General features: G+C 40.5%; 1 protein-coding gene across 1 annotated transcript in view; it reads right to left on the bottom strand.

The window, feature by feature from the left end:
* The window catches only part of ADCY5 (adenylate cyclase 5), a 203,287-nt gene that overhangs the window by 77,840 nt on the left and 110,997 nt on the right, over positions 1-14,450 (bottom strand). Inside the window, exons 2-3 of the mRNA XM_066190271.1 lie at positions 7,649-7,798; positions 2,512-2,633 (exon numbers count right to left, since the gene is read on the bottom strand). Coding sequence (XP_066046368.1) covers positions 2,512-2,633; positions 7,649-7,798 — 272 coding nt within the window. The remainder of the gene's footprint in view (positions 1-2,511; positions 2,634-7,648; positions 7,799-14,450) is intronic.

Raw genomic sequence — 14,450 nt, forward strand, 5'->3', positions numbered from 1 at the left:
CACCCAGGCAAGAGCAAAGGCTCCGTGCTGAACTCCTGGTGTGAAATGAGTCATTTGTTCCAAATCATGTTTCCTTTCTTTAATATTCGCACTTAGTTATTCATTTCCCTAAAGTACATGAAGATGAGATGTTCCTGAGTTATTTTCTATTTGCTCTCAGCACATACACTATTTTATTCCTATTTCTTATCTCATTTTTCCAGCCTTTTCCATGACTTCAGTGGGCTTTGATTTAGGACCTCACAGGCACAGACAACAAACCCCACACTTTGAGGAAGATATCATTTAAGTTGTTTCCTCTTTAGATCTTTTGAGACCTTAGAGTCCCTTTGCACTGGAGATAGTCGGCACCTGCAAGGGCCTGATTCCTGAACACTCATTGCCATGAGGAACAGAGTTAAAATTACTTTTAAGCTGCAGACGTGAAACTATTACATAAATGCTTATATTATTCAATAAATATGCAAGACGTGAAAATTGAATGTTTGCAAGTGTTCTGTTAGCTACCCGTCAGGAACTGCCTGCTGCACATACCCATTTGTGTATTTGTGTTTCACCTTTCATGTTTCTTCACAGCCATAGCTGAAAGTCATGGCTCTTTTCTCTTTCTATACTCTTAGCCATGTGCCATTTTTTGATGCATCTTTTGAGATCTCCATGTCTCCATACCAGCCATTATCTTTGGTCTATTTTCTTCCAGTCATAATTGTTACATCAGATTCCCCTTCCCCCTTTAATTTTTTTCATTTGCAAAGTTAGTTCATTATTGTTTATTTAGTTTTCGTATGTGTAGTCATATAAATTAAAATTTCAAATCAGTATCACTCTAAACAGATAATCAGCTTTACTAAGATTTGACTACTGAACAACTTTCAAACCTGCAAAATAATGACATATGGAAATTGATGTGGAAGCCTAAAATACCATAGTCTTATGGCATAGCTAATGAATTGCACTTAGTTTGAATGTCAAGTTGACCTTTAAGTAATGGAAAAAGTAAGTCACAATCAGCATCTATCACAAGAAATTTATATACCTACATGAACAAGCTCAGTGTCATTAAAGAAATAATGAATGTGAAGACACAAAATTTAATTTACTGTAGCACAAAGTCTGCTGAGGGTACTGTGGATGGCCTCTTCCCCTTCCCTTCATCACCATGCATATATCCTTTATTTTTCATCACTGAACCATTACTGTCTTTGATTTCTGATACTGTTTTTTGTCTCCATTGTATTGCTAGTGGATCTTTATCTCTTTACTGAGTCACAACCAAAAAAACTGAAGGGCTGAATTCCACCCAAGCCAGCACACAGACTCTCCCTGATTTCAGTGAGTTCTATATAAGACTCTACATTCAACACTGAGCAACCTCCCAATTTTCTGCTTGTACTCAGCCTCTTCCAGCTACCCTCAATCCTAAGGCAATGTCTTCAAATGCACCAGAATTTCATGTGGATTTTTTCACATCAGCTATTGGAGGGTGCAGTATGGTAGAAACTCACTTTTATTTGTTGAGCATAAAGTATTAGAAAATACAATTCACTAGCATACTAAAGCTGCATGAGAGAGAAAGGCTACACAGGGAGTCCACAGGAAAAAAACTCTTTTTGTAAGGGGAGATGGAAAAGGGAAGCTCTCTGTCCCCAGTCCCCATGACTCAAAAGAAGTATTTACAGTCTGACAGAGCAGTTACTCAGTTCCAGGACCTGGCTTATCAGAGACATAAGTGATCTCCAAAGAGATCAGATGCAACAGCAAAGGTGAAATACATTAAGATTAGGTTAAACTTTGCAACTGCAGCCTATAAAGCAATCAAGCCACCTCAAGTACTCTTTTATTGCCTTTTCCCTGGGAAACTGGGCAATAGGAACCAGGAGATGTTCAGAAGCTCCTGGGGCTGGACTACCCCAGCAACACAAACAGGCTGAGTTTGATTTTGCATGACTTGCCAGTGACTGGATCTCAAATTCTCCTCTTCACCCAGGTAGACCAAGGAGAATACATTGCTGGGTGACTGAGCAGGTGTCAAGGCTGTCACTAATGGACCCCCTGCTTGTAATTCCAAACTGTCAGAAACCCCTCCAGAAAACCTAGACATTAGCCAGGCTCTGCAATTCACCCTGTGGGAAGTGTTCCAAATTTTTAACTTGCATTCTATCATCTCTTTTCAGAAAGGTGCTTGTAATTGTCCAGAAATAATTGACCCCCAATATAACACTTTCTCAAAACCATCAACACTTACTCCAGGAAAGAAAAAAGGAAACAAAAAAGGAAAATATAAGGAAAGACAGCAGTTCAAGTCACTTCTCAAAGGAAGATGGTGTGTTTACGAGGCAATCCTCCTACCATTCTATAAACAAACTTTCAAAAGTCAGCTAGTGACACTGTAGAGTCTTTACACTGATTTTGGATTATGTGTCACTGACATCTTCATCCCCGGGTGTTCGGGGCCAAGCATTGGAAGGTTCTCTCCTTCCCCATGGCTGGGAGACAGGCTGCTGTTCTTACCTGACATTGTCATGCTTCTGGATGTAGATCTTATGAAACATCATGTCTTCCTGTTTGGCATTAATGTCAGCTTTCATCTCCATGGCAACATGTCGAGGAAGTACAGAGAGCAGGAGACGCTCCTGTGGAGTCAGACAGATGAACCAATTAAAACACCTGCTGCCCAGTTAACAAACACACTTTGTTCCTTACTGGAGAGAAATGACTCATCCCTTTGGTGAGAGATGAGTACAACCAAGCAAAATGGGCTCCATAAACCCACTAGCTGATCCCCTAACCAGTCATACGCAATTCCGTTCCCAACCCTACAGTTAGAATTCAATGGTTTTAGAAGAAAAAGTATTATTTTTCATTCCAGATGCACTGGCTTGCAATTCATGGTTGCCAATTCTTGCAAATGAAGGAACCATGCAACTCAATGAGTGTCTGTGCACCGTTCTTGGAAGGACTCTGATAAATGATATTGTCTGACCTCCCACACAGACTCTGCACACCACCACCAAGTCTTCACTGAACACCAGAGGAATGACACCCCAACACCCTTGGGCACTATTTAAAATTCTTTCCTTGCTTATCTAATTATCTAAGCACATTCCCCCAGCAGGCACAAACTTGCTCTTAGCAGCTAAAATGTCGTAGAAACGCCCTGATAAAACCAGCGTGAAAAGTATTATACTGCCACACTTTAAACTGCTATTTATGCCCAATTGCATTAAGATCTCTAAACCCACCCACTCACCTACAAGAGTATTTTTAATAACCACACATCATCAAGAGTTTGTGGCTCTCCCTGCCCCTCACTTGGCACTTTTATTTACTGATCATAGCTTTTGTAACATTATTTGCAAGCTGTTCCTACATAGTATGCAAAGGCTGACAAAATGATGGCTTTCTGGTGATTTTCCTAAAAACTCACATAAAAAAAAAAAAAGTGTTTATTTTTATTCTAAATTTGGTGCCAATTTCCCACAGAAATTATAGATTTTAAATCTACAGGTAATTTGTGCCCCAGGGATTCATTTTTGTATACCAAGAATCACAGCTGAGAATTCTGCCCAGAGCTTCATTCTATTCCCAGTCACGTCCCGTGAAGTTAGAAAGGCTTTGCTACGGCTCATGAAGGTGGGGAGCATCTCCTTTGGGATCAGCTCTGCTCTGGTCTGGTCCAACCTGCAGGCAGTGCTCTGGCATAGCTGAAGAATCACAAAAGCTTGTGCCACTCATGTCTTTATTTTCCTTTCCCTGCAGTGAGCAAGAGGAAGAAAAGGGCCTTCCTTCTTGATGACGGTGGTCAGGTGATGCAAAGGAAGGTCCCCAGCCTTATCTAAAGCTCATTAATCCTCAGCAACACAGGGGGCAGCAGGGTTCAATCACAGGCCTGACTCAGAGGGGTCAGCAATCCTGCCCCAAGTACTCAAGTCACCAAACCACTTGCCCATACTGCAGTTACAAGCACATTTCTGGGTTCTAATTGCTAGTTTTAACTGAAAGTTCACCATTTATTTCTCCCTCTAAGGAAGGAGAGGAACCGTGGGGAAACCAGAGGAAGATGAATTCACTGAAAATGTGCTCAGCATGCTCTGAGACATTCTATAGTCTGTAGCACTGCCCAGTATTTCTTTTTCCCCCTTCAATGTGCACCGTGCACCTTAAAGAGACTGAGTCTGCCTTCAGTCTTTGAAGAGATAGCAGTAACACAGGAGATGTGTTGGAGGGATTTCTATCTCTTCTTAAAACTGCAACAGTCATGAAAAGATACTTGTTTTTTAAAGTCCTGTCACCGTCACTAGCATACTACAGGTGCTAACAGTTAAATATCCTTTTTTTTAAAAAAAAAGCAGCTCATGAATCATGCACGTGTCCTTAGGCTTCTGTCAGCTATTGGTGCACTCCTTGAGTGGAAAAGCACAACACATTTGTTTGCTTTCCAGAATAAATGGTGTATACGCTGTTGTCATTTGCATATTCTAATAGGCATCCTCAAATGTGTGAAAGCTGCTATTTTATGTGTGATTTTACACATCCTCTAAATAACTTGGAGCTTTACGGGAGATTCAGGGGCACCCACAGGTTTGGAACATTCCCTGTGGGCGCATGAGCATGGAGGGTTTACTTGCTTCCAAAACAGAGACAGTAGCCTGAGTGTCTGTCATGAGCACTCCAGGAGATTGTCACCTACATTTCCGAGTAGTTTTTCCTTGAGAGCCCCCACCCCTACTCTTCCTGACACCATAGGAACTTGCCAGATTAAATCACCAATATTTTCAAGACACTTGAGATCTCCAGGAGCTGCGCTAGCGCTGCTCTGAACTAATAATCAGGGAATAAGATAGAATCATCAGGTGAGACAAATGCATGTGGCACAACATCCCTTCATGCAGCCACTAATTAGGGAGTTGAGCTGTGTGACAGAGCTGAGATTATCTTTATTCTGTTTGCTTGGAGTCATCACAATCACTGAAAATAACCTCTGAAGCTAACAGGAGAAGGCTGTAACAAGTGCGTTTGTAAGGCATGAGCCACATGAAAAGGCCTTCAAAACAACAAAATCCCTATGTTTGATTTCAAATGGAGCAGAGAAATTAGAGTCTCCACTAGAGCACAATTTTCATTTACAATAACTAGGAAGTGCTGCAGCCCTCGCTGTAAAATCATTTATTATGCACCAGTGAGGTGACTAGGACTGCTGTTTTACAAGTAAAACAAGGCAGCATCCTGACCTGATAAAAAAGCAAGAGCAAATCCATATATAATTCTCACTTCAAAATAGCATGCAAGTATAGTTCCACTGAATTATACATTAAACAACTGCATCCCAAGAAGCACTAGTGTCTAAAAGAGGCACATGGATGAAGGAGTTCAACACACACCTAGTCTGTTTACACACGTACACATGGATACATGTGCACATGGGCACACACTTTCCCACAATGACTCTGCAAAGGAATTTCAACTATTTATGAAGTCCTCTCCCAAGATGACCTCAAATTCCTATGAATATTTAGCACCTTAAGATTATCCATTTCTCCTCAGGTTTACTAATGGTTACTTTTTACCGAAAGTGATGATGAGATAAAAAACAAAAAGAGAGAATAACTTTACAGAAACAAAAGACACGCAATGCTAGAATTAAGACAGCGCAGTCCCAACAACCCATCTCTCACTCAAATGAGAGAAACCTGATTTTTCATCCAAGAATATTTCATTCTGGGCAAACAACAGTTATTCCTGTTATGGCTCTGCCCTAGGTTATCTCAAGTAATGAAATCACAAGTAATCTCTTTTCTGCATTGGACGTTCTGGATTTTCTATTTACTTTCAGGTTAATTTTGGGTGCTGGTAGATGCTTAATAAAGGAAAATACAAGGTCATTTGCCTGAGAAAATCTGCCTGCCTTTAACAGAGAACAGCACACAGGAGCACCATCGATCTCCAGGAAAAGACAAGCAACTATAAATAACGGTGTTGGGCTGTGCAGTTGTGTTTTCCTCCACCCCTGTTTGGAGACTGGCTCTCCCAGATGTGGGATGAGCTGTCCTTATTTGTGTCTGCTGTCACCTCATGCTTATCTCAATGCATTATGCATGGAGAGGCGTCTGAACTGAACCTGGAGATCAATGTCAGTGCGGGCTGTGGCAGCAAATAATCTCATTAGGAGTCTCCAGCTGCCAGGACCCACAATTACTGCTGGAGGGACTGAAGAGCACTTGGCTTTAACCCACGTTTTTCTGATGTCCTGGCTTTCTTATGTATGGTATAGTACTTCCTGGAGAGGGGGAGAAGAAAAAAGCAGCCAGGTAGGGCATCTGTCAGGACTGTTCTCGGGAGCTCTGAAACAGAAGAGCCCAAATCCAGCCCAGCACAGGCACCTGAGCCATGCTGCTAAGGCAGTCTCTCAGCAGGGAGGACAGAGCTGTAATCAATAAGTAAAATAACATATTCTTTCGGTTCAATCCTTTCCTCCACTTCAAGGTGTGGAAGGAGAAGTGGTTGCTCATTTCATCTTTCTGAGACAATATTCATTGCAAAGGAAAAAGCAGTCTAGAGTATGAATCTTGTTTTCATACAAAAAGTACCAAATAAGCAAGTGTGAACGTTATTTCACAGTAAGGACTGAACAGCAGCTATGTCAGCCAGAGGTACCCCATGAAACACTGCCAAAACACAAAACCATACATGCAGATGGGCTGAGACATGAAGGAAAATGAAATCGAGCTCTCACAGAGATGCAAAGACTCCCCAGCTGATTCATTCCCCTGACCTCTTCCCAAACCCACAACCAAGCTCTGAGATATTTCCCTAGGGATGAGTGGAAGTCCCATTTCATGATTCATTTTGAATTGGATTGAACAGACCATGAGATGTACTGCAGGGCAGGGATGTGTGTTAGCAAGGGAATAGTTAAGTTGCCCCAAAAGACCTTCTGTGTCTAATTCCGAGGACACAAGAGATTCATTCAAGAGAACCCACAAATGAATTAGGGGAGCAGACACATTCAGCACCCTGACAACTAAGCTGTATGTTGGCAGCGAGAGGGCTTTTTATAGCAAAAACCCAATGAAGCTGATGATGAATCTTACTTTTTGAACAAATATAATTCATTTGAAGCCAATAAGATATAGAGAGGCATGTAAGCAGGTAGGACCCTTTGGGACAGGAGAGAAAAGGACCTTCTTTGGAGGCATCAAGGAATGTTACATTGCGTGGACCTTACAGCCACCTTTAGGCAGTGGCTTGGCTGACAATCACACCAGGCTTTGACCTTACAAAGAGGGTCAGTCCAAAGCCTGTGTGGTGCGTCGGCATTTAACACCCGGCAGCAATGATGGGTGCAAAAAAACTATGCAGACTCTTTGTGTACCATGTAATTTTAATCCACAGAGCACATGCCACTGGATATGTCGCTTGTCTCTGGAAAAGTCCATCAGAGTATTGGACAAGAACTACACCCCTGAGCTTTCTTTTAAACCTTTAAAAATCCTATCCTCTAATAACAACCTATTCTTGCCTGGATTACTCATGAAGCAAGAAGTCTGCAAATCCCATCCTACAGGAACAACTTGCATGCTAATTCTGTTTCAGTGTTTTGGATTTTTTGTTTGTTTGTTTGTTTGTTTTTTCCAACTGTTGCTCTTACCTGCTGCTGGTTTTCCCTTTGAGAATGCAGCCTGGCTTGTATGCATTCCCTGGTTTCCTGGAAAGCCTGTCTTTGGGACACCTCTGCTGGGTAGTGGGTACACACGCCTACAATGTTTGTACAGGAGAAGATGAGAACATTGGAGACCAGCTGCAACAAAAACAAAAAAAAAAAAAACCAAAACCAAAAACAAAACAAAACAAAACAAAACAAAAAAAAAAAAAAAAAAAAAAAAAAAAGAAGAAAAAAACAAGAGAGAAAAAAAACTTGGTTACTCTTTGGAAAACTGCCATTGGTAACAAAGCACCAGCCAGAATCCAGCCCCTTCCATGACTCCTTAATCCAACACATATTTAAACTTCAGGCATTTAATTCCGGTGTATTTTACCTCTCTGGGCTTTAAAGTATAAACCTCCCATATATGACCTCAAATATATTTCCTTTCCACTGTGTACTACTTCACAAATAAAAGGTGCAATTCCACTGGTAATTCTGCAATCTTGCTTTTTGGTTATCTATTATCTGGGAACTACTGAGACACAAATCAATCTAAAAATGCATCATTGCTCCATCACTGGAAGTCACCTATAACTCATGCAGAGAGATCTGGCAGAGGAACACTAATATTTTCATGTTTGTGTACCTACATATCTGGCTCAAAAACATTTCGAAGGTACATTAACCATTATGTTGTAATAGTGCTTAAAATACTGAAGATAAAGTGTTGGTATTCACAAGGTTTCAGAGCAGTTTTTGTAATCTAGTTCAAACTCAAAATTTCATGTTTCTAGATAAAAACGTGAGCTTTTTACATTTCTGCATGAGTACAGAAATGAGTTGCTAAGTCTGAAGCATATTTCAGCTGGACAAGCATGAAGGAAGAGCTATGTCACTCTTCCACTCCCATGTGTGTTATGTTTTGTAAGGAAACAGTCACATAACTTTTGCTGAAAACTTGTGCTGCAACCTTTTATTTCCCAACTATTTTTTAATAAAAAGGAGAAAAATATTCACGCCCATTGTTGGTATTTGTTTCAAGCAAAATGCTCAAAGCCTGTTCTGATGGTTTAATGTAAACATTTCCCTTAACAGAGGCCAGTTCCAGTAGGACTTTTTGAGACTTGCACAAGCTGTACTTGAAACACCTCACATCTCTTCCAGGGGGAAAGACTGTCAGACCTCCAAGATTATTAATAATACAGATCTTTGCTCTATTCCCTAATGACCCCAAATATATCCTTTTGCCTTTATTAATTTTTTACTTGCAGAATAAAAAGAGCAGTTTCCAGCCCAGCCCATTCCCTGAAAATCTGGAGCTGCTCTGAAGGGCAGGAGAGCTGCAGGACACCCCTCAAGCCCTAAGTTCAGAGTGGGGGCTCAGGACTCCCCAAACCACCTTGGACACTGTGCAGGAGAGAGGAGCTGTCCCCATCTCAAACATGGACCCACATCCCAAGAGCAACAACCTCTCCATAAAGATCTGATCGGTATTACTCCGTTTGACTGCATTCATACGCTAAGGGCAGCGACAGTTCTTTTATTGACAACTCTGACACGAAACGGGACTTAGGCAGAAAAACCTCACCTTTCAGCTCAAGATAAGCAACACCATCCACTACAGCCTGAGGAGGGACTCCTCTCTGTGGATGGCTGCCAGAAGATGGCAACACTCCAACTTGCCAAGCTGCTGCACCCAAGCACTGCGTTTGGGCTGTGTCCTGCAGTGAGTTCCCACATTTGTGTGCCACGCTACAGCACAAGGAGCTGCCGGTCATGGACAGCCCCAGGTGACCGTCACCAATCTAGACGTATTCGCAGACAACTGGTATTCTAGGATGAAATTATTCTCAACTCCTACAGATGGGTCCCTCCATGCAGAGCCCGCAGCTCGCAGAGGTGGGGCTGCTGAAGATGCAGGTCACACACATGGACATGAAATAAGTCCCAACCCTAAACTCACACATTCCCTTCACAATTATGTTCTCGCTCAGCTTTTTATAAGCCTGGCTGGATCCTGGCAGATCCAAAGTTCTCCACCTCTCTCCCCCAAGTTGATCAGACACCAGTCAACCCCCTCCCAGATCCTGCCCAGTTAACTTGAGTCAGTGCTGCATCCAATGGGCATTTGATGGTATTCTTCTGGTGATAATGATGATTTTTAAAGGTGAAAAATCCCCCCTAACATTAAAAAATCTCCAGCCAGTGTTTATTATATTGAAAAATAACCCCATTAAAAGGGTGTCAAAATAGTGGTTTCCTGGGATTTACTCTGATTCCCACTCCATGGGCGCACTGATTGAGATTCTCAACCAATGAACAGAACTTCTACAAGTTCAATCTGGTTAATATGGGCTCAAAGAGGTCAAAAGTAAACAGCATCTTTTGCACACCCAGATTACAGCATGACTCCCAAATCCTTGCTATTGGAGTTGTGCAGTAATTAGAAAATTTGTAAGGGCATATAAAATGGTATAAGCATGTATGAAAAATTTTGAACGAATAAAACTGAGAACAAAGAAGGCTTTAAGAAAATAAGTAGTTTTCTGCTTTAATCCCAAGACTCTGAAATTTCATTTCACTTACAGTCACTAGCACAAACCCCCAAAAACATCTCCAAAACAATGACTCAAGTCTTTCACCAAGAACAGGAGACAATGGGTAGTTTAGATGCCAGGTAACATATCAGGAATTGACCCAGCAGAAAGAGGAACACCTCAGTCCTGAAAACAAGCTCTTTTTAGGTCTTTCTGGATAAATTGGTGGTGTGCCAACAAAAAGTTCCCCCAGTGGGGTCCACACACAAAGATACAGTTGTTATGTTGATGCCTTAAAGAGCCAGGCTGTGCAGTTCAGGGCGTGTGGTTCATGTTGCACACGGAGACAGGGAGTACAAAAAACACCATCAGAATCGACATTATTGATAACATTTTGGAACACCAAGCAGTTTAACTTTTCAGCACTCACTAACGTCACCTTACACAAACCTAAGGAACTTCACAGACTGATTTATGAGACAGACTCAGATGACCATGCTTCATCAAGTAAGAACAAAAACTATATTGAAATGCAATTTTTAAGTAGCAGGGGGACAGGTATCTGTATTTATTCTGTCTAGCAGGAGCTCATTTAATTCACAGTATGGCATCTTTGCAACACCCCGAAACATAAGGAGTGAAGTTAATGTGTAATATCTGTGCTACTGTGTAACTTTTCTGTGAAAATATTAAAGATCTCCAGAGATTTAAAACTGACTCTCCTTTTATTTGCAGCCACACCTGTTAGTGAGCAAGAGAATTTTGTTCAATATCTGTTTACAATATTCTACACAGCCATTTTAAAACACAATAAAGGACAAAAAAATCTAGGAGCAATAGGTTTTTTCACAGTCCTCCGTCTTAACAAAATAAATTTATATCCTGTTTGCCAAATGGTACGACTTGCTTATCAGCTTCCTTGCCATTTTGCTATGGTAACCAGCTTCAGTCCCAAGAGGAAAGAGATGATGTAGATACTAAAAATCTGATTCCCTAAGCTCCATGGCCTGAAAAGTAAAAACATATTATGGCATCTATTTCAGACAATCAAGGCAATGGAAAGACAAAATTGTCTGTTTTGTAGCTGCTTTCCGTCCCCTGCCTAATTAGAGATTTAAAGTAAGAAGATTCCTGCCTTTCTGATTTTGGAAAACAATAGTTTGTAAAGACCATTTAACTTACATATAACTCCTAGACAAGCTTATAAACCTGCCGGCAGTATTGGCACATACGAGTATTCCGTAAACTGACACGTTTACTCTTCCATGACCTGTGTGAGGCAGAGAAATGCTATTCTCCTGGTGTTACCAAGGCAGAGCTCTTCAAAGGTGATTCAGTACCTAAGGAAGAGCTATGGACTATGAGGGGTTTTCAGAAACCACTGTGACTCCTTAGTGCCACTGAAATAATAGACCCCTCAATCTCAGACAACAAAACAGTTTCCAGTTGCTTTGATTTCATTGCACAAACAGAGCACTGCAACGCTTTTGTTGAATCTCCCGCAGGAAACTGTTTTCAATAATTTTTTCCCCTGGTGACTGAAGGGGAAAAAAGACAAGGGATGGAAACAGTTTAGTTCCACATGTTCTAGCAGTTATGAAAACCTGGTATTACAAAATCAAAATTGAGAGCTAAATTTGGCCTGACACCAGTGTTACAAAATTGATGCTTTGGGCACCTCAGGCCAAGCTGAGGAAGAAGCAGGGTGTCTCAGTGGCCAGGAGAGAGCCTCCAGACCACCACAGCAGAAAAAGTATCAGCTTGCATCAATATTGCCACACTTCCCCCTGCTGTGTTTCTATTTGATAATTCTTCAAACACCAGATGCTATTCAATATGTAATTAAGAGACAACAACATGCTTAAGAGAAATAGCATCAAGATAAATTTAGTTAGTTCCCTACCTCTGCCAGACCAAACAAGCCTGGCTACTGACATGGGAAGGTGGGCCATATTCCTTGCAATATCATTGCTTATTATAAAAGTCACAACTTCTGTTTTTTTGCCAAGTTACTCTGCTTTGGTCCACTTCTGTTGCAGAGGCTCAGGGTTACTTCTGTTCTAAGATCACAGAATTAGGTTATTCGCTTTCGTTTCCAACACCACTAACCAGTATTCTGGTTTTCTATTTATTTTTCATTTAAATCGAAATATTGTTTTGATATTTTTGTGAGGTCATGTTTTGAAAACAATTACTTTTGAAGCTTTTACTGTGGGGCAATAAAACTGTCACAAGGAGAAATAAAGCACATATACGGAGATTAAAAAGTCATGCAAAACAACCTGCAACAAACACCAAACCATGTACTCCTTTTTTCCAGAGTGTGACACTGCTCTGCCTCAGCCTTCCAACTCTCATGATATTCAGCCAGTAGCAAATATTCTGTTACAGTGATCATCTGTGCAACAGCCAGATTAAAAGCAGATAACACTTGACTTTCTATGCTACATTTCAATGTGGCTGTATATTGAATTGGAAAAGTGGTCCAATTAGTAATTGCAGGGGCAGACACTGAGATTATCTTTACTTTTGAGAGTTACTTTTTTAACCTTTAAAAATTATTATGAAATCTTGAATACTTACTGTAAACAATGTAAGAACAAAAATATGACGATTAAAAAAAGCTCTAACTATCCAAGACAATTCTGCTGCACCACTATGTGCAATCATGAATTGGAAGTATGTATAAATTCTAAAGACAAAACCCACAAACATTATGAGAAAATGTTGCTATAAGATATAGATGGTGCTGTTTTTGAAACACTTTCCCTGAAGAGCAATTAACCCTATATTGCCTCTTTAAACAGTACTGTCTAATAAAAAAATTGGAGCAGCTACAGAGCCAAAGGCATAATGAAAATTAAAATTAAAGACAACATCAGCTGGCTCCAAGATCAAATTACTCATGTGTTTGTGTTGTATATACAACAACATCTTTCATTTCCCAGAGCTACAGCCAGCAGAGTACTAAGATAGTGAAAACTTGTAGATTATGCTAGAAAGATAATTAAATAGGTGAAGTCACATGGTCTTCTCCCAGAGTTTGGCCAGTAAAGAATAGTGTAAGTACTAGTGAAGAAATCAGGTTTCAACTTCAAACGTGGCAAGTACTTTTACTGAGTATTGAGAGATAACTGCAGCATCCAAAGATTACATCAATCCACCAGAGCCTGAGAACTAATTTTCTGAAGGTGCTGTGTGGTGCCTTCCCCCTCTGTTTGCCACTGCTGTACAGCAGCCACTGCTTGGGTCTTGGGGAGAACAGAAAGCCAGTTGCAGCCACTGCCTTCCAAAAGCCTCTCTAACACAAGAGCAGTGCTGCAGAAACCAGTGTCAAGAATTTAAACGCCTCCCTAAGTCATAGTTAAACTGTTGCGAAGTAGCAGAATTCTTCAGAGAGTAATACAGAGCCATGTTCTACATATGCAGTAAATCTCTTCAGCTGATGGTGAGAACAAAAACCATCTCTGAAGAAACACTTCTGAAATTTTTTGGTGTTCTTTCACTTTGGTGAGCCTACAAGGAACAAAAGCTGCCCCACTTCACTCTTTCAGCTAGATTCTGTATTTAGCATAAAGTTACTTGCTGAGTCACATGTGTTTTTCTCGCTGAAAACACTAAAAGAACCCTTCTGCCACTTGTGAGCATCTCTGTTCACGAACTGCAGTCAATAAAAACATGAATCTGATGCATGATCTGATGAATCTGGTATTTCAGTGACCATCCCACCTTTCCTGCCCCAAGAATACACTGATCTCTCAAACGTGATGCTCTTCTCCTAGAGGAAAGCCAAAGAAGTATTTTGCCCCACATAAGTCCATTCTTTCTTTAGAATGAAAAGAATTATTATCTAATTTACCTTTTAAATACATAGTTGCATGTGGAGACATAATATGCCATACCCCTAATCCAGAGCAAAAAATCAAGATATTTATATTTTTCAATTCTCTTGTTTCAGAGCATATCAAAATCTTTGATGCTGCATTCTTAATTGTAATGCTTCACACCTTATTCTATATAATTTTTATTCATTTATTGATTGTTGCAACTGCAAACCTTCTGTGCATTCTTGCCCACCAATATTTGTACTGTCATGTAGAATACAGTATTTATGGTTTGGGGGTTTTATCATTTAAACCTTTAAATCCTGCTTTTATTAAAGGGTATAATATTACCAATACAGATTTTTTTTTAATGAAGCTTCTCAAGAGGAAAATTTCTTACATAAAATAGATAAATTCTACTTCCCTATCAGTGTTTTATTAATT

The sequence above is a fragment of the Chamaea fasciata genome, unplaced genomic scaffold (genome assembly GCF_029207755.1).
Source record: "Chamaea fasciata isolate MVZ Bird 193981 ecotype frontalis unplaced genomic scaffold, bChaFas1.0.hap1 SCAF_8, whole genome shotgun sequence".
NCBI lineage: Eukaryota > Metazoa > Chordata > Aves > Passeriformes > Sylviidae > Chamaea > Chamaea fasciata.